The sequence below is a fragment of the Columba livia genome, chromosome 5 (assembly GCF_036013475.1).
Source record: "Columba livia isolate bColLiv1 breed racing homer chromosome 5, bColLiv1.pat.W.v2, whole genome shotgun sequence".
NCBI lineage: Eukaryota > Metazoa > Chordata > Aves > Columbiformes > Columbidae > Columba > Columba livia.
The window spans coordinates 50,841,910-50,861,051 of record NC_088606.1 but is presented as its reverse complement, the minus strand read 5'-3'; the positions used below and the strand labels follow the sequence as shown (position 1 = coordinate 50,861,051).

The window sequence follows — 19,142 nt, the reverse complement described above, 5'->3', positions numbered from 1 at the left end:
TCCAGGGAAACAAACCAACACACACCACAAAAAAAAACAAACAAAAGAAAGCAACACAAAAAGCCAAACAAAAAAACAAAAAATCCCACCCACCCCCCCATTAAAAAAAAAAAACCACACACAAAAAACACACAAAACACGAAAAAACAAAAACAAAAAAGCCAAACAAAACACACACACAAAACAAACAAAAACCCCAACAAAAACAACAAAAAACCACCCAGACTAATGTTAGTGTTAGATGGAAGCTTTGCAATGAAAAGGAATCGAAAAACAATGTGACAGCATAGGGAGGTGACTAAATGAAAGTTCCTTTTTCTATTTACCCTAGAAAAACAGCCATTAAAATTTCCACGGTTACCCTACAACTGAAGTTACCAATCCGGTAACTTCAAGCATGTTGAAATTTCTAAGAGAAAAACATTAGCCATGGCTTCTAATTTAGATTTCTTAACTTTTCTTGAGTGTCTTGCACTCTGGCCAATTTTTCCCTTCCCAGCTGTTGTTGACACTCAAGTTTTTGCAGGTCTTCATATGCCTTTAAGAGACATACCACTTAAAAAGTAGCAACAGATCCCTATGAAGTTAAAGAAAGTTATTTTGGGCTTTGCTAATGCATGGAGTATTCCAAATAGTCTAAGTCAGGATAGGTAATTAAGGTAAACTGCTTTAATCCAAATACAGCAAATTCTAAAGCTACATATAATGATCTCCATACTGCAACACCTTATCTAGCTACACATACAGCTGCATATCTAGTCAAACAGAACGTCTACCACAGCCACTACTGGTAGAACTCCATTCAAAAGCATCTCAACTCCCTCTCAGAATCTTTAAAATTTGAAGCCACATACACAACTTGTATACAGTCACAGCACAAGTTTTACCATATGTTGTTTAGAAGTGAATTACTGCCTCTTGGAATGTACAAGGATGGAATTAGCCACTGCATATACTTTGTTTCATATGAATAATTTGTACTGGTGTAGCTTATGGGAGTGGTCAAGATGTACAGCTTCATCAGCTACACATTTTAATTCTGCTAGAGGACAGCCTAACCCATTGCTTCCATAAAGAGGTCAAGTAAGGGGGAAGATAGGGGAAAAGAGGAGAAGCTTAAACAGATTCCATCTTATTGGAAATAATTACATCCACCCATGTTTCTTCAAACTAGCTCATGGCCTTCTGGAAGAAAACAGGATGAACAGTCACATGGTTAACAAGAAAAGTATTGGAAAAAGCTTTCTTTGATACAGGAGGGAGTTTTCTTCTGTTATAGCAAAAAGTCACAGGACTGTCAAGATGCTCTGTAGTTAAGAGAACATTTTCAATAGTTAGTCTAACAGCCTGCTCTAGCATTTGGCTTGCATCAGCCGTTGGCAAAAAGTCAAAATATGTAAAAACAAAACAAAAACCTCTAGAAGAATGTCATGAGGAAATATGTATAGTTTAGTATGATCAAGTCACTTACCTTTAAATTTTGACCGAATGTTTGCTAATTCTTTATTTATTCTCTTTATCTCCGCTTCTTTGCTTTTGCCTGAAATAAAAAGAACAAAGATATTGAGCTTTGGAGAGCCCTCTGCCACCCTAAGCTTCTCTCCACCCAACTATGCTGTGTTAACATGCAAGCATCAGGAGAAATTATTACTCCCCCTTTTAAGACTAAATGAAGGCAAGCATCGCAGAGGCAACTTCAGCATCACTTCACAGAGGAATTTGAGAAGCTAAAAGGACATAGCTGTTTAAAGAAGCTTTGCAGACTTTAGATAGCATCAGTCCATACAGTTAATCTGAGATGCCTTTATTACTGACTTTCACAAATGCTTCAGTTTTTCTACTCCTTAAACTGGCAAGAAACAACTTGATTTTACCTCAAATTTTATTACTAGGTAGACAGTACTCTGGAAAAAGAAGAGAGTCCAGTAAGCACAATCTTATAAACAGCCTGTGTTATTCCTCACCTTAAAGATAAGCCAATTTACTGTTTCTGTATTGAATGGTCATTCAGTTCAACAGCTTTAGAAATACTCTTAACAGACACTGAAGAGGAAAAGCAGTAAACTTATGAGTAGCCCAAAGACTCAAAAACCTCAGACAGATTGGATACATACATAAATTCAGACTTACAATATGCCCCATGGAAGTCACTTAAAAACAAAAATATTTAAAATTCATATTTTATTAGGTGACTTTACCGCCTTAGGCTTCTCAGCCCTGTTTATATTTCATATAAATTTTGTATTCCAATAATAGGCATTAGGATTTCTGGTGCCAATTCAAGTTAGATATTCAGACAAATAAGCTGCAGTTTAAATTCTGATAATGAAAGCTTATTGAAGTAATACTTGCATTGTCCAAACCAAAGCAGCTCTTTAGCATTTTAGGTTTTGATGACTGAGATTTCTACAGAGGTCTGGGTCCATTATCTCCTACATGAGTAAGCATCGTAGGGTAAAATATCTAACTCAGCCATTATTTCAGTTGCTTGAAGACTGAGGGAAGCAAATCAAGGCCACTTCAGCAATGCAGAACTGGTCACCTAGTTGTACGAGAAATTCAGACCTGAACTACTCAAACTTTCAAGCAGTTTTCAAAACATCAACTGGCAGCAGAAAAAATACAACTTCCTTTACCTTTCATCACATCTATTTGGCTGCAAGTTTATGAATAAAAGTTTCCTGGCCCTGCCTGAAAATGGTGCAACCTTACGAGTGGTGGGGATCAGATGGCCTGCTTTCATACCCGACATGGTAAGACTAGCACACTGTATAAATGGAAACAAGTTAGGCCCAAAATGAAAGCAATTACTTCAGTTTGTCTTGTCATTTGAAGAAAACAGCTACAGATTTGCTCAAAATTCATTTTTCCATTCTACAACACTGTTTTATAAGGGGCACTGCTCAAAACACTAAAGTGCAAGGTGCCTTGGCAGACACTACACATGGTAAAACCCTTCCACTTCCCCCATACCCAACCCTGAAAAACTACTTACTTGTATGTACTTATGCACTTGCTGACTAAGAAGTTAGGCATTTTTGGAGCTCAAGAATTCACACCACCTCATCTAAAACAAGTTGTAGTTGCCATCTGTATGCGCTTCTGTTTTCAGGTAAAGCAGGAGATATCTCCGCAGTTTTAATTTGACCTAGAAACTCCAATTAACTTCTAGAAGGACAAGTCTAGAGATCAAAGTATACTTCCCTCAGTTTATAAGATGTATCTGTTGGGATCACAAAGTTTAATCAGCTTTCACTAATATCATGCAACATCTTACAAATTTTCTTCTAATTTAACTTGCCAACCTAAAGTAAGTTGATTGCAAAGCAGTAACACTATTTACTATATAAATAAGCAGCAGCTTATACAATCTAAGGCTTGAAGTGTCTTCTAATATAGATTTTAGATTTGTCTTAATTGAATTATATTATTTGTCCTGTGCATATGACAGAGATACTCATGTGTTCGTGTCTAAGATATTTGTCAGCATTACAAATTCACTACCAGACTGAAGCAAGTCTCTTTCTCTTGTGTCCATATTCTAAAAAGAAAGGGCCACAATAACATATACCAAAAGGTACAAGTGTTTATATAAATAAACAGCACTCCAATTTCGCTAAGCTATCACATTAGCACTCTTTTTAAAGACGTGAAAACACTTCCCTTATTTTCAGTAATTCATCTGTTCCAGATGAAAACACCGATTTCAAAAATAATTAATTTTTTCCTTTTACGAAGTGAAAAATGCATCTCGTTCAAACATTAGACCACTGAGTTAGCAGATTTTGTACTTCATTTAGATTAACGGGGCAGAGAACATTGACCTCAGCCTGAATAGGATATTTATTTACTGAAGTTTAGAAGCTAGGTCCTTCCCCTATACCTTTAGGTTCTGTTTGTAAGGAAAGTGCATTGCAATATTTACTTTGAATTATTAGCAATCGTTTCTTTAACCTCAACAAGCATGGCAACAATCACTGCTGTTAAAAATGGGTGAAGATACAAGAGTAAGAAGTACATCTCAGCCAGTTTTTCTTAACTCAAGATGAAATCAGGGCTGTATTTTTTTTTTTAATCCACCAAAACCTCTCAGCAAACCTTTCAAGCAGCATTATGTATCCTTTATGCTCGTAGATTATCAGTTACTGCTAGAAACTGGGTTCTTTGTGACCTAAGCAAGCAACTGAGCATTAAGGGAAGTCTGACAGAAATACTTCAGGAATTTGCAAATTCAGCACCTTTGGTAGCAATGGATTGCAGCCTCAGCAACACCAAAACAAAACAAAAACCGCCCCAATAAACAAACAGAACCAAACCAAAAAAACACCCCCTGTGCAAACAGCATAGCAGTGAGTTGACAGGAACACTCATATTAAACAGCAAATTCAGATCTGACACCTTATTCTCACCTAAAGTTAAAAACTTGCATGGTATATGAACAAAAGACTGTTTTGAATAATTCCTCAGGCTGTTCTATTTTGAATGCGGTATGTAATATTACCAGCCCTTTACCAAACATAAATAGCATAGCAACTAGCTAGTGGTAAAAAAGTTTAACTCCATACATTGGAATTCAGGTTGAATGATAGTCTTAAATTATCTCCTTACTACTGATTACAGATTACCTTCCTGAAATTGCAGTTTTAAAGAGCAGCCCTAGCACACTGGGTGTTAATGTCACTGAGGATAGTCACACAACAAAGCTTATGATAACTCAAGAGTTAAAACCTAGCTGAAGTATCTAAAAAACAAATTTCCTAAATGCCAGCAGCTATATGACACAGTAACCTTATTCAAACTTCATTTTTTGTTTACATTAGAGGATGACAAAGAAAAGCAAAACTTCACACTGGCAGGTAGCTTCAGTTTGTTCCATATACAGGGGAAAAGGAAAGTATCAAAAACAAAGGACCAATTTTAGCTAGATCTTCTGTCACACAATGCAGGTGTAGGAGAGGTGGGAGGACTGGGCAGGGGCTGTTAAACAAGAGGTGTTTGATCAACTAGGAAGTTTTCATCGCATTTCTCAGCCATGGTAACACTCACTGAAGTATTTCTGCAAGCACATTAAATTTTTATCAGCACTAGAAACACTTAAGTAACCTTAAGAATGGTTAAAAAGGAAGATGACTAGGTAACCAGAGCTGAGCCTGGCTACTGCTGTAAAACAGAACAAAATAATGTTTCTATAAATACATTAGCAACAAAAGGAGGACTAAGGAGAGAATCTCCATCCTTTATTGAACGCAGAGGGAAACACAGTGAGAAAGGATGGGGAAAAGGCTGATGCCTTATTTGCTTCAGTCAATACTAAGACCAGTTCTGCTCCAGGTACACAGCCCCTGAGTTGGAAGACAGGGGCAGGGAGGAAAATTAAACCCCAGTAATCCAAGGGGAAATGATTAGCAACCTGCTACACCACTTAGATACACACAAATCTATGGGTCAGATGGGATCCATCCAAGTGTGCTGAGGGATCTGGCAGAGGTGATGACAAAGCCACTTCTGCATCATTTATTAGCAGTCCTGGCTAACCAGGGAGGTTCCAGTTGACTGGAGGTTAGCAAATGTGATGCCCATCTACAAGAAGGGCTGGAAGGAGGATCTGGAGAATTACAGGCCTATCGGTCTGACCTTGGTGCCAGGGATGGTCATGGAGCAGATCATGTTCAGTGTCATCGCTCAACATGTACAGGACAACCAGGCAAACGGGCCCCATCAGCAGGGGTTTATGAAAAGGCAGGTCCTGTTTGACTAACCCGATCTTCTTCTTTGAGAAGGTGACCCGCTTAGTGCATGAGGGAGAGGCTGTGGGTGTTGTGTAAAGCCTTTGACACCATTTCCCACAGCAATCTCCTGGAGAAACTGGCAGCTCATGGCTTGGACAGGCATACTCTTCACTGAGTAAAGAACTGGCTGGATGGCCAGGCCCAAGAGTTGTGGTGAATGCAGTTAAACCCAGTTGGCAGCTGGTCACAAGTGACAGTTCCCTAGGGCTCAATATTGGGGCCAGTTCTCTTTAATATCTTTGTCAATGATCTGGATGAGGGGATCAAGTGCACCCTCAGAAATTTGCAGACAACACCAAGTTGGGCAGGAGTGTGACCTGTTGGTCAAAACAATGCCAGGCAGCACTACAGGCTGGGGGAAGAGAGTCTGGAAAGCCGCCTGGCAGAAAAAGATCTGGAGCTGTTGATTGACAGCCGGCTGAACATGAGCCAGCAGTGTGCCCAGGTGGTCAAAAAGGCCACCAGCATCCTGGCTTGTATCAGGAATAGTGTGGCCAGCAGGACTAGGGAAGTGATCATCCCCCTGTACTTGGCACTGGTGAGGCCCCACCTTGAATCCTGCTTTCAGTTTTGGGCTTCCCATCATAAGAAGGGCATTGAAATACTAGAGAGAGTTCAGACAAGAGCAATGAACCTGGTGAGGGGCCTGGAGCACAAGTCTGACGAGGAACAATTAAGGGAACTGAGGCTGCTTAGCCTTAAGAAAAGGCAGCTGAAGGGAGACCTTACTGCTGTAAGCAACCTGAAAGCAGGTTGTAGCATGGTCTTGAGGGCAAAGAGTTGTATTTCAAGAAAATGTGCTGTAGCCAAGTTATTCAACTTGTAGTGGCCTAATAAAGGTCATGTCATTTATACAAACTGAAAGGTAGGACAGTATTTAAGCCAGAGCACAAGACTATGTTCCACATTAGTTCAGGCCTCATCCTTCTCACTTTCACTTATTCAAGCCTTTACGTAATATTATGATTAAATATCCATAACACGATATTAAAAGGTGATTGCAAGCCAGTAAATTTGGGCTGTTTCGCAGAAAAACACATATGCTTGTTATATTAATAGCCTTACAACTCTAGTATACAACTGCAGTTAGTCATTTCCAAGATGAGTACCTGAGCAAACAGATACCCAGCCACAACCATGTCTGAGGTGCTTATGGGCAATTACTTCATATTTGGCAGTTTGCCAGCACTCAGACTCCACTGGGTTGCCTACTGCCTTCATTAGGCAAGGTAAATTTAGTCTGTAGTGCATCATTATCTTAAATTACCATCCTGTTAACAAAGATACACTAACAAACATCAAAAGTCACCCAGCTTTTCAGAGAACAAATTACTATTCTTAAATCCCCTAGTAATCCAGACTACAGTCAGAGCTTCAGTACTGCATGAATAACACCTCCATATCTCAGTTTGGAGTTTTGCATTACAATCTACAGAAGCATGAGAAAACTGAACTTACAGGAAAGTGATTTGTTGAGTCCATTCATTTGAAGAGAACATTTGATACATTTAATACTACCTTGGCAGCAGGGTTGCAAGACTAAACAAGCACTTCAAGCTTGGAATTAGTGACCTGCTCCATCAAGATTAACTTGTTGCTATATTACAGGCTGTCTAAGCCAAGTTAGAGACACAAAGCGCACCCCATGCTGAATAACTAGAACTGCTCTGAGTTCTTAGCTTTCATACAAACTATTAGAGTACAGTATCTTTCTGACCAAGTCTACACATTTATTTCCCAAAGGAACAGAGAAGCACTTGTTCTATACAAGCCTCTACACAAATACTGAGCAGAGGAGATTTCTGGAGACAAGTTCTCAAAAGACAGGTGTGTTGGCAACATTTAAGGAAAAAAAACACAAACACACAAACCAAAAACAGCCTCACAGAAGTTGTAATGTTCCCAGTACTTATCTGACTCCAATCTGCTTATGGCCAGCAGCAGCGTAATTAAGCCCACCCAATAATTCATTTATTTTGAATTAATGCACATATCAGAACTGTCACACGGTGTTACCTCTTAGCCTTACTTGCCCTGTGGTCATGTGACATAGATGTGCCATTATTAGCATGAAGAACTATAAAGCATGTTGGATAGGATGCTCTATTAACATAAGAAAAGTTGGCCAGCATTCAGTCATGCTTCTTGAAGGCAAGTAGTAGTGTTGATTACTATTTTCAGTATTACCACTTGTCTAACAGAATATGACTCTGTTCACATTCAATTATTGAACAGACCTTGAAGACAGGACAACTCCAGTTTTCTGTTTAGGAGAGTAGTTATACAAACACTGCAAAGGCTAAGAGAAGCATCTTTTCCTCTAACTCCGTAGTGGCTAAGAACATCTACTTGGGAAGAACACAGTTCTTACACAAAAGATAAATTCTCCATTTTAAAGATGTTGTTAGATATCTTTCTTGAGAGCTGTGAGTCATTGTTTTCCAAACAAAAATTTTTTTCTCTTTTGTTATGTTTTCATTAGCCTCTACATTAGAAACATCGAAGCTGATTGGAACTTAGGTGAGAGAGACACCACAGTAAGAGTGCCACTAGCTTTCCTTCAGCAAAAAATGTTTATACACCTTCATAATTAGTTTGATTCAATTATACAGTTCCGAAAAGACAGTAACTCCGGACTGCTCCTTAGCACTGCTCTCCTCCTAGCACACACATTCCTGCTACTACCTTGCACTGCTGCAGGTCAGCTAGGGAGCCCAACTGCCAAAAGCACAATTTGTTTACTTAATATCTAAAGGGTAAGTTGTATTGGCTTTAGAAGAAGTGATAACACCAGCAGAAGCCAGCAGAATACATGACCAGGTAGAGAGGTAGTTCACCAGGTTCAAACACACTTCAGTTGGCATAAAGCAGTAAAACTACCCATTTGCCTTTCCTATTGCTAAAACAACAACTTACAAGCACAATTCTAATATTACACTGCATTCTTCAACCTTGATGTGTCAGAGGACACAGAAAGAAACTGTTTGAAAGAACGGATCCAAATCAAAAGAAACACTAGCATCTCTACAGTAAAAATTATGCAAATACCTATAGGAAAATATTCATTTAAAAGTAATCAGTGCACCCATCCTTGCCTTCGTGAAAGAGCATTTACAATACTTACATCTCATCTCAATAAATTAAACCACTACGTTTACCTGTCAGCAAAACAGATACTCACATTACAACTCTAGAGTATAGATTAGCAATTTGCTATGCAGATCCTCAGCTTCATGAAGTAAAACACCAAATCCATGCTCCACCTCTCCCTGGTCTCTCAGACAGCTGGTTATTTAACACAGCACGGAAACAGACCAAGACAGGGGCAGGTTACACAGCAATACATTAGAGTGGTCTGTTCGCTGTATGCCTGCCCTCACAGCTTGTCTGCATAAATTCCATATACTCACTAAACTATCTACAGTACTACTACAATAATGGTGCAGTTTTCAGGTCTGAATATATCTGAATGACAATCCTTGTGCTATTGTTTCCAAACTCACTGTGCAACTAATCCCAAGAAAATCCTATAAAAAACCTGTACCTTCACAAGATATTAGTATGGCTTCAGTTTTGTTCAGAAATAGGCCAACTGAAGACTGTAGAACAAGAAGCTTTTTGCTTAATGATGTATTTACATTCTGTGATGAACAAAAGCAGGAGTACGTGCTGTCCTTTCACAAAATACATCTGGGGCCAGTTCTGTTTAATCTCTGCATCAATGACCTGGACAAGGGGATTGAGTGTACCCTCAGTAAGTTTGCAGACAACACTAAACTAGGTGGGAGTGTTGATCTGCTGGAGGGTAGGAAGGCCATACAGGGCATCTGGACCGGTTAGATTGATGGGCTGAGGCCAACGTATGAGGTTTAGCAAGGCCTAGGTCCTGCACTTGAGTCACAACAACCCCAGGCAGCACTAAAGCCTCAGGGAAGAGTGGCTGGAAAGCTGCCTGGCAGAAAAGGATCTCGGGGTATTGACTGACAGCTGGCTGAATATGAGCCAGCAGTGTGCCCAGGTGGCCAAGAAAGTCAACAGCATCCTTGCTTGTATCAGGAATAGTGTGGCCAGCAGGACTAGAGAAGTGATTGTGATACTGTACTCAGTCCTGGTGGGGCCCAAACATGACTACTGTGTTCAGTTTTGAGCTCCTCATCATAAGAAGGACATTGAAATACTAGAGAGAGTGCAGAGGAGGGCAATGAAGCTGGTGAGGGGCCTTGAACACAAGTCTGATGAGGAACAGCTGAGGGAGATGGGGCTGTTTAGCCTGAAGAAAAGGAGTCTGAGACCTTATCGTTCCCTAGAAGTATCTGAAAAGAGGTTGTAGCATGGAGCATGTTGGTCTCTTCTCCCAAGAAGCAAGTGATAGGACAAGAGGAAATGGCCTCAAGTTGTGCCAGGGGAGATTTAGATTGGATATTAGGAAAAATTTCTCCATGGAAAGGGTTGTCAGGCATTGAAACAGGCTGCCCAGGGAAGTGGTGGAATCACCATCCCTGGAGGTGTTTAAAAGGCATTTAGACAAAGTTTTTAGGGACACAGTTTAGTGCTAGAGTTAGGTTATGGTTGGACTCAATGAACCTGAGGGTCTCTTCCAAACAAAATTATTCTATCTGAGAAAAAAAGTACCTGTCATCTTGAAGATCATGAATGAAGATCATGAATGGCCCAAAGGCAGTTGAGATTTTTGTGCCTTGGGACATTCTCTTGTGATTAGATATCCATTACTACAGAGATTGGTGACCTAATGATCCCAATTTAAGAAACCTGTAGTGTACATTTTCCAATATTCTGCACAGTAAGTGAAGTACTCTCCACAGAACTGACCATTCTTCAGTATGCTGCTAGAGATTTGTCCCTATAACGCTCCTCATGAAACAGGAGGGAGTCACAGGCTTTAATCTAATCCAGTAATCCATTAACTCCTTGTCCTCGTAAGGGAAGGGAAATAAACACAAAAGAACACACAGAAGCTTCCAAATCCTATCACAGTTCAGATTCTCTAATTACACCAATTTAATAGACGTTTAACAATTTTAGGTGTCTACTATGGATTTTTTTTTTTTTTCCTAACTAGGCACAAGTTAAGAAGAACACTACAGCTCAAACTGTGATAGAGTTTGAGGAGTAACTAGGTAACAGGGTCTAGTTTAAGACCAGACCTTTCCCCAAATGTACTGAAAGCTTACAGGAAGCTCATATCTGAGTGACTTTGATATACAGAACATCTATTTAGTAGTTTAGTTGACAAAAGAGAAGCTTTAAGCTAATAAGATACACAAAACCAGAAGTGTAAGGTTAGACTACTACATAAAGCAGCTCTTCCTCCTTCTTGACTGAGCAGCATTTATTTAATTAGTCATTTCCTTGAACAGTATTTTCGCACTGTCCAGTTACACTCCCTTCAACAGGGTAAGGTAGTATTTGCACTGGTTTAGCACAAGTCACTATGGACTCTTTCCTACCTCAGTTCATGCTCAAATAATAGAGGAACAGTTTGAGGCTTACCTAAAGTCTCCTAGTCTATCTATCATTTCTAAACCACTGTTTCAGGGCCTTAGAAAGAATATCCTATATGAGCTTATTAATTGATGCAGATATGTAATAGTCTCTACAATAGTCCTTAACTTCCTTTTACCATTCCTGACGGGCAGCCTTTATCCTAAGGATTTCAGATTCACTAGATTTTATATGTTCCAATGTCTCTAACGGAGAGGTTGGATATCCCCTGAAAGAGATAGTAAAGAACTAAAATCTTATCTGTTATCATTTTTGCCTATTCTCCTCTTCTCTCAGCCAAATACGCACAAATTCAACCAGTGTTAAAAACAAACAAAAACAACACACACCCCCCCAATGCAGTGCCCCAAAAAACCCCAGTCCCTCAGAGTTCCATGAAACAACCAAAAGAAAGCTAAGACAAAGAAGCCATGGGTAGAACAAACCCTCCTCAGATTAATTTGATGCTAATTGTGTCTTCCTTAAATCACTCTCCCACAAACAGTAGCAAGTGATGAAAGACTTAGTGCTTGTTATAGCTCTAAGCAGGATGCTCTTCCTAGAATTTTTTCAGGCACAAAACTGTCCACATTGGATGAGTGGTCAGAAAAAAAAAAAAAACACAAACAAGCTGTATGTGCACAACCCATCCTATGTGAAGTTTGTTTCACTGTGCAGCTGTTCTCACTGAGAACAAAACTCTATACATAGCCACGTGGTCACTTAATTAACGTGCATGCCCCTCCCACATACACAGGTAATGTACTCAGTTATCTACCATCCAGTCAAAAGGGTGATCATCACATGAAAAATTTCATGAAGTAGCCTTTTTTAATTCCCACTTGCTCATCTGTAACCTGATGCACCAGTTCCAATTCAGAGGAGCAGGGCTAGTGAAGTCAGACTTCAAGAGGCTAAACACTCTCCCCATCCCGTACAAAGAAGAATTAATACATCAGTGAGACTGCACCTGGAATATTGTGTCCAGTTCTAGGCCCCTCAGTTCAAGGACAGGGAACTGCTGGAGAGAGTCCAGCACAGAGCCACAAAGATGATTAAGGGAGTGGAACATCTCCCTTATGAGGAAAGGCTGAGGGAGCTGCGTCTGTTTAGCTTGGAGGAGACTGAGGGGTGACCTTATTAATGTTTACAAATATATAAAGGGTGAGTGTCACGAGGATGGAGCCAGGCTCTTCTCGGTGACAACCAATGGTAGGACAAGGGGTAATGGGTTCAAACTGGAACACAAGAGGTTCAACTTAAACTTGAGAAGAACCTTCTTCTCTGTAAGGGTATCACAGCACTGGAACAGGCTGCCCAGGGGGGTTGTGGAGTCTCCTACTCTGGAGACATTCAAAACCCACCTGGACACATTCCTATGTAGCCACATCTAAGTGTTCCTGCTCCGGCAGGGAGATGGAACTAGATGATCTTTTGAGGTCCCTTCCAATCCCCAACATTCTGTGATTCTGTGATTAAGTTCTGTAATAAAGAGATAGATCTTTGTTTAATATATTTATTGGGTTTTATTTAAAGAAGAAAATACAGCCCGAGGAGAAAGGAACATTATCTTGGAACAGAACATATACAGAAACATTTGGAGAGCAAACTAAAGGGATCCTTTCTCCCTCTGTCCAACTTTTTAGGTGACACAGGCTCCTCATGATATATCTGTCAGCTAAGACAGATGAGTTTATAAAGCAGCATCTTGCATATGCCAAATTACTCCATCAGCTCTGCAGTATATGCACACACACAAAAAAGTTTTAACATAGTCTTTAAAAATAAATATTTCTGGCATGACTCCATATGCTTATAACACATGCAGATTTAGTTGGGTTTTAATTCATGAGGCACTTCATCCAAGCAGTGAAAAGGACTCTTCCTGACCTGAACTCATAAGTCTGAATGGCACTTCACCAAACAGAATTCAGAGCTTTACAGCACCACTCCCACCACAGTTTCTGTCATGGCATACCAACACCTTGCTCTTTTCTCAGTGGACCCCATTAACTAAGTGCTAATTAACTAGGTTATCTTAAAGTATTTAAGTACAGCTTTCAATCTATAGTTTTCTTGTCTCTTCTCCAGTGTCTAGGAAAGATAAGCTAAAAAGATATTTGCTGTTAATATTTCAAACATGTTATAAAACAATCCAACTAAGCAAGTTTCTAGGAAAGCAATAGGACCTCCATATGCAAAATACAGAGCCTACAACAAGAAGCCACCTGAAACAGAACTCTAGAGAGCTATCAGGAACTGCAGAATAATATATTTTCTTATAAAATCTGATTTTGAAAATTCACTTGGTATTTGTATGGAAAAGAACATTTTGCTCTGAAAAAGTCACTCAACATAACAGTTTTGCAGAGACTAGAGCAAAGTCAAAGCATTAAGAAGCACTTTTACCCGTTAGAATATTCTACAATTTCTGCTACAGGTAGTATGCTGACTTTTTTTTTAATGAAAAGTTTCATAGACTTGAGAAATCAGCGTATTTAAGCAGACTTTTAAAGTCACATAAGGAGTAATTCTTATACTCAGTCATATGTGACACAGAAGCATTTAACACACAGATAACCCAAGTGCCAAAAATATGCCTAACCAACACAGAAGTGACAACCAACCTTTTAGCTATTAAAGACAGACTGGCAATGTGAGCTGTTCATTCACTCACAATCAACTAGAGACATAAGCACTGAAAACTGCTGTCAAGTAAGACTTTCTCAAAGCCTGGAACAGACTGGTAAAAACAGGCAAGAAAAGCATCACTCCCAAATCAGTAATATAATAAGAGAATTGTAAGTGAATCATGCATTATTTAGTGCTGTAGTGCTAAAGACATTCCAGGTACAAATGCCCAAGAAATAGATTTGATTTAATAGATAAGACAGTCTAAACGTACAGAAGCATCCCCCTGAAGTTTAGGTTATTTTATTACCTTGAAATCACATGCTGTGCATACACCTGAGCAGTTAGTACACAAAAACTGCATTTTCATTATTCAGCAACATCTATAATGCAGGTTCCCTATCTGTGCAAAATCTTTCAGAAAATAAAATTAAAAAAAAAAAAAACACACACACACACACACACAAACATACCCCAAAATCCATACCACATTTCAACACTACTCATAACCTGGAAGGGCTGTAGGCAAACAAAAAGTATCAGGCTCTTATGGTAGCATTACAAAGGATAAACGCATCCAACAAAGCCAAAATTAAGACTGACATTCAGAACATCAGCAGGCATTTTGCAGATCAGTGCAACTGCCAGATATTTAGTCCAGTTTTAAGGCTAGAACAGAGGCTGAGAACTGCACTGGGTGCCTAGCTTCCCTCCCACATCAGAACAGGAACATTTTTTTTAATTTACAAGTCAAAAGATTCTGTTACTTTTTGTTCTTGACAAATACCTAGCTCCCCACTCTGAAGAGGAGAAGATGAAATGGAAGCCAATAGCAGTGCCTGCAAAGCACAGAGTCTCTAAAGGGTGCTCTAAAGTATTTTGGGGAATCTTAGTCAGCACACATCAGCCCACAGTCAGCTGGCAACACTCAGAGCTCCTTTAGAGAAAAATTATTCAAATGCCATTAAACAGCTATTTAGAAGCTGCATAGATAACCTACTAGTGGGAACTACCAGGTCTTTCACAGCTATTTGAAATATGTAGTTTTTCATTATGAAGATAAGAAAGATACAGAAGTAACTACAGCTCCCAGATAGCTGTCTAGACAGGGACAAAACATTTGAGAAATATCAGTATTTGCTTCAACAGAAGTTTCTAACATTTTATTTGTTGCACAAATGAGCTACATATTTGTCACTCTTGCAGACGCTTACACCACGAGAGAGATGATTGTCTTGTCATGCAGTCTGGACAGAGAGGTGGTTGTTCCATGAGAGTTCCTACACTGCCTATGCACTGGTAAGCTTATGGAGAAATAAGTAGTTAATTAGTTCTATCCTACTAACTTAAGTCTCACTACTCTACATCTCTAAACATAGGTTAGGAAACTAAGAGCTTCAATGTTCCTCTTGTATTTCCTTCTACTAGATTCCACTGAAAACAAGAGCAGACAAATGTGTTAACTGATGGCAAGACATGAGACATTGCAGAATAAAAATCATACTACTTCTAGCTAAATGAATGAAAACAATCATTAAAAAAATAGCAGGTAGATGCAACAGCAAGTCTTAAATGCTATGACATCAGATGAAACTGTAACATATGCAGCTTGCATAGAATACCAGGGTGCTGGAAAATTTCCAGTAAATAGTTGGGCCAACCAAAGTACAAGAGCATTCACATAATCTTGAACTGATACACATTTTATAAGCCTTCTTCTACACGTACAAGAGTGAATACCAAAGAAACCTAAGGACCTGCAATGCTGTTCTGAGAAAACACTGAAATAGCTTCTGCTGCAAGGTAGATTAACAACTTGAATTTTACACAGAAGGCTCCTGTTTACATGGCTAGAAGTCCAAATCACCTCAATTCAGTTTCAGGAAACTCCATATTTAAACAGTCTCATTTTATCAGTATAATTGTCTCCCCAGCTTTTTGTATTAAATGTCATCAATACGAAGACTTTTCCAAGCCAGTGCGGTTATCCTAATACCAGTCTAGCTAGAGCATCATAATTTGCATTAAAAAAAAAAAAGTCTCCAAATCCACTCTTATCCATTAAAGAAGAAACCTTATTGCTTTTAAAGTAGCCTTAAGTCATCTAGAGAGACACACAGGTGGACAAAATGGAGCTGTTTCATCACACCAACCACAGTGACCTTAGCCCTTCCCCAGGCAATTCCTGCCACATCATATGCTTAGATTTCTAACTCAGATTAATATTAAACTGCTATGACATGCAAGTCTCAGTCAAAAAGAAAAGCTAAGCACTGAGGTGTGCCCCCGGACATACACCTCTCCCGTCCCCAAGCTGCAGCAGATTTGTACTCCTTCTCTCTGCCCTGCGCTCACAGGCGTGCTCTCTTTTCCCACAGGGGGGGCACTTACTTGAGACCCTCTCCATTCCATTTTTAATTACACAGATCCTAAGAGCTGATTTCTCCAAGAATAGAATTTTAAAGCCAATTTAAGCCAAGTCCAGGCATACTCACAGAAGGTCTTACTCTCAGGCACCCTTACAGAGGCCTGCTTTCCATCCGTGACGTTTTGAAAGCCGTCCACGGATTTGGAAGGAGACCAAGAGACGCCTCTCTCCAGCCCGCTAAATGCTCACCCGCACCCTGAAGACACACTGGCTTCGCTTCAGCGCCTTATAAACAACGACGATGGCGGACACCAGCCCCTCGGCATCCCTTTCCTCCGGGGCACAACAACGAGCGCCCCTCCGCAACGACGGGGTGGGGGCGAGGGAGGGAAAGAGAGGGAAATACTCCAATCAACCCACCCAAAACGAACAAACCAACCCAAAAGCACAGTGAAAAGCCTTAGGCTGCCTCCCCGCCCGCCGCCTCCCCTAGGGCGCGTCGCCATTTCGTGAGTCAGGAGCGCTCCGAGCAGCCCACTGCGGGGCGGGGGGAAGAGGAGTGCATTGGAGCAGGGATTGAAGGAGAGAAGCCCCAGACCCATGGGTCAACGGCCCACGGCAATAGCCGGCCCAACCAGGCCCCAGCCCCACCACGCCTCAGCCGCGACTCACAGTTCCGGATATCGGAGATGAAGACCGCCAGGCCCCGCATCCCATCGCCCTTTGACACCGCAGGCATCGTGGCGCGCGATCACGGCCGCCCAGCGACACGCCGAACCACCAGAACTAGCACCGCCGCCGCCCGCTCTCCCCGCGGGGCTCTTCAGGCCGCTGCCACCGCCGCCGCCTCTGCAGCGCGCAGGCGCCGGGACGGATCCCGCGCCCCCGCTGGCGCCGGGCGCGCGGCGCTCTGGCGCCACCTGCCGCGCGGAAGCGACGGCGCTGCGGGGCCGCCCCTCCCTCCGCTGCTGCGGCGGGCGGGGGCCCTGAGCCCCCCCCCCGGGTATCCCCGCAGGAGCCCTGGGAAAGCTGCGCCCCCGGAGCGGTGGCTGCATGGAGGCTGGGCCCAGAGATAGGCAGCGCAGCTGTTGGTACGCAATTCTCGGTCACCACCATCAGGAAAAACGGGCCCAGGCCGACGTGAGGGGCAGCAGGCAGGCGATCCTGCCCTGTGAGGGGTCGGCAGGGCGGCTTCAGCCGCTGGACCTGCGTGTGAATTAATCCACTGCACGCTCCCTGCTCAGGAACGGCCTGATCCCTCCCTCTCCCCGAGTTACTAATCCAGAAGCTGTGCCTCAGGCCTCCAGCTCAAAAAGGGCTGCAAAACAGTGCATGGGATCTACCTCAAGTACTCAGCGGAGTCACTCACAACCTTTGCAAGCCCAAGAACTACTATAAGCAGAGCCGTCCTTTGTCACATATTCCTTGTGAGCCTGCCCTCAGTTGCGTAAGTGATGAGGTTGCTCTGTGTTGCATGTGGCGATTCACACATGCAAAGCCAGGGCCATGTGTTTCTCATGAAGGCTGCAAACATGCGGAGTGACATGGCCCCATGCCACATCTGCTCCTGAGACTGAAAACATTTCAAGGTTAAACTGTCTTTAAGCATGCCAAAGAGGTAGGACTGCACAGAGCATTTTATCTCATCAGCTGAAAATAGTATCAAAGGGTATTGAAACTGGCCTAGTCTGCCTAACCAAAAGTATGCTGAGTTGTGGTTGTAATGCAAGTGATTAGTATACTTGATGGATAATAATGACCTGTGGAATCATGAGGTTTAGGGCTACTGGAGATGAATCAGTCATTTTGTCTGTTTTCCTATATACTTCAAGCCATTTCATTTCACCTGGGGTTTTTTTTGTTCATTTGTTTGTTTGTTTGTTTTTCCCATGAATTGAGCCAGTATCTAGCTTTTAGCTACAGCCTAACTTTCAGAAAGGTACTCAGTCTTGATCTGATACCATCAAACTCACTGTTTCTTTGAACAGTTTGTTCCCATGGTTAATCCTCCTCATGCAGAGCTTGCATCTTATTTAAATTTATCAAGCTTCAGTGCCTTTAACTTAATGATACATTTTTCTATCATAAAGTACTACACAATACTTGGTATTCTCTTATGATGGCTGTATACGTCAGGTCACCTCTCAAGAATCCGTTCTGCATGTTTCAGGATACGTTGTTACATAAGTGCTTTTTAGTTGTTTAAGTATCTATTAGAAGGAGGACAGTAGTGGTAATCACGCACATATCTATTTCTCCCTGGATCCATTTTGTAGACTAAGTGCAACTACAAGCAGTCATGCACAACTAGTCCTATATTCAACTCAGATTCTCTGCATCTGTAGACTTATATGAAGAAACCCCTCCTTCTTCTTAGCTTTACAAATCGATTTTGATGCCTAACAATAATTTGCATTTACCTTTGAGGTTGAAAACATAAGATGTCCCTATGTAGGAGTCTCTATTTCAGAAAAAAAAAATCTTTTTTGAGCTAGCCAAAATGTTGAACTAATTTCTACTGTTAAGAGGACAGTGACACCTAAAGGCTAAGTATATCAGTTCTGTCTGGCTGTATTCCAGTCAATACTGCAACTGCAAGTCATTGCCTCATACGTGTCGTCTTAAATACTGCTAGCAGAATAGCTGTGGCAGTACCAAACTAAGCATGGACTTCAAATTCTGCTTGAGAACTGGGGTAAATACTCAAGTAGTAAACCCATGTGGTGCTCTCTAGTTTTGTAACTACACTTCTTAATAGTTCATCTAAAGTGGCTCAGTATGCTGTACACATACCCTGGTTATTTTATGTCAACCTCCTTTGACTGACTTTTGAGGCTTTACCATATTTATGT

General features: G+C 41.2%; 1 protein-coding gene across 5 annotated transcripts in view; it reads right to left on the bottom strand.

The window, feature by feature from the left end:
- AP2A2 (adaptor related protein complex 2 subunit alpha 2) overlaps positions 1-17,188 on the bottom strand; it is a 54,646-nt gene extending 37,458 nt beyond the window's left edge. For 4 of the 5 annotated variants that reach the window (XM_013369228.3, XM_013369226.3, XM_021296680.2 and 1 more), the window contains exons 1-2: positions 16,963-17,188; positions 1,472-1,540 (exon numbers count right to left, since the gene is read on the bottom strand). In XM_013369228.3, the coding sequence (XP_013224682.2) occupies positions 1,472-1,540; positions 16,963-17,029 (136 nt within the window). In that variant the 5' untranslated portion in view covers positions 17,030-17,188. Of the gene's footprint in view, positions 1-1,471; positions 1,541-12,655; positions 12,752-16,962 lie in introns of those variants that run through there. The other variant, XM_065066092.1, reaches the window with a different exon arrangement.
- Between the last annotated feature and the right edge of the window lie 1,954 nt (positions 17,189-19,142).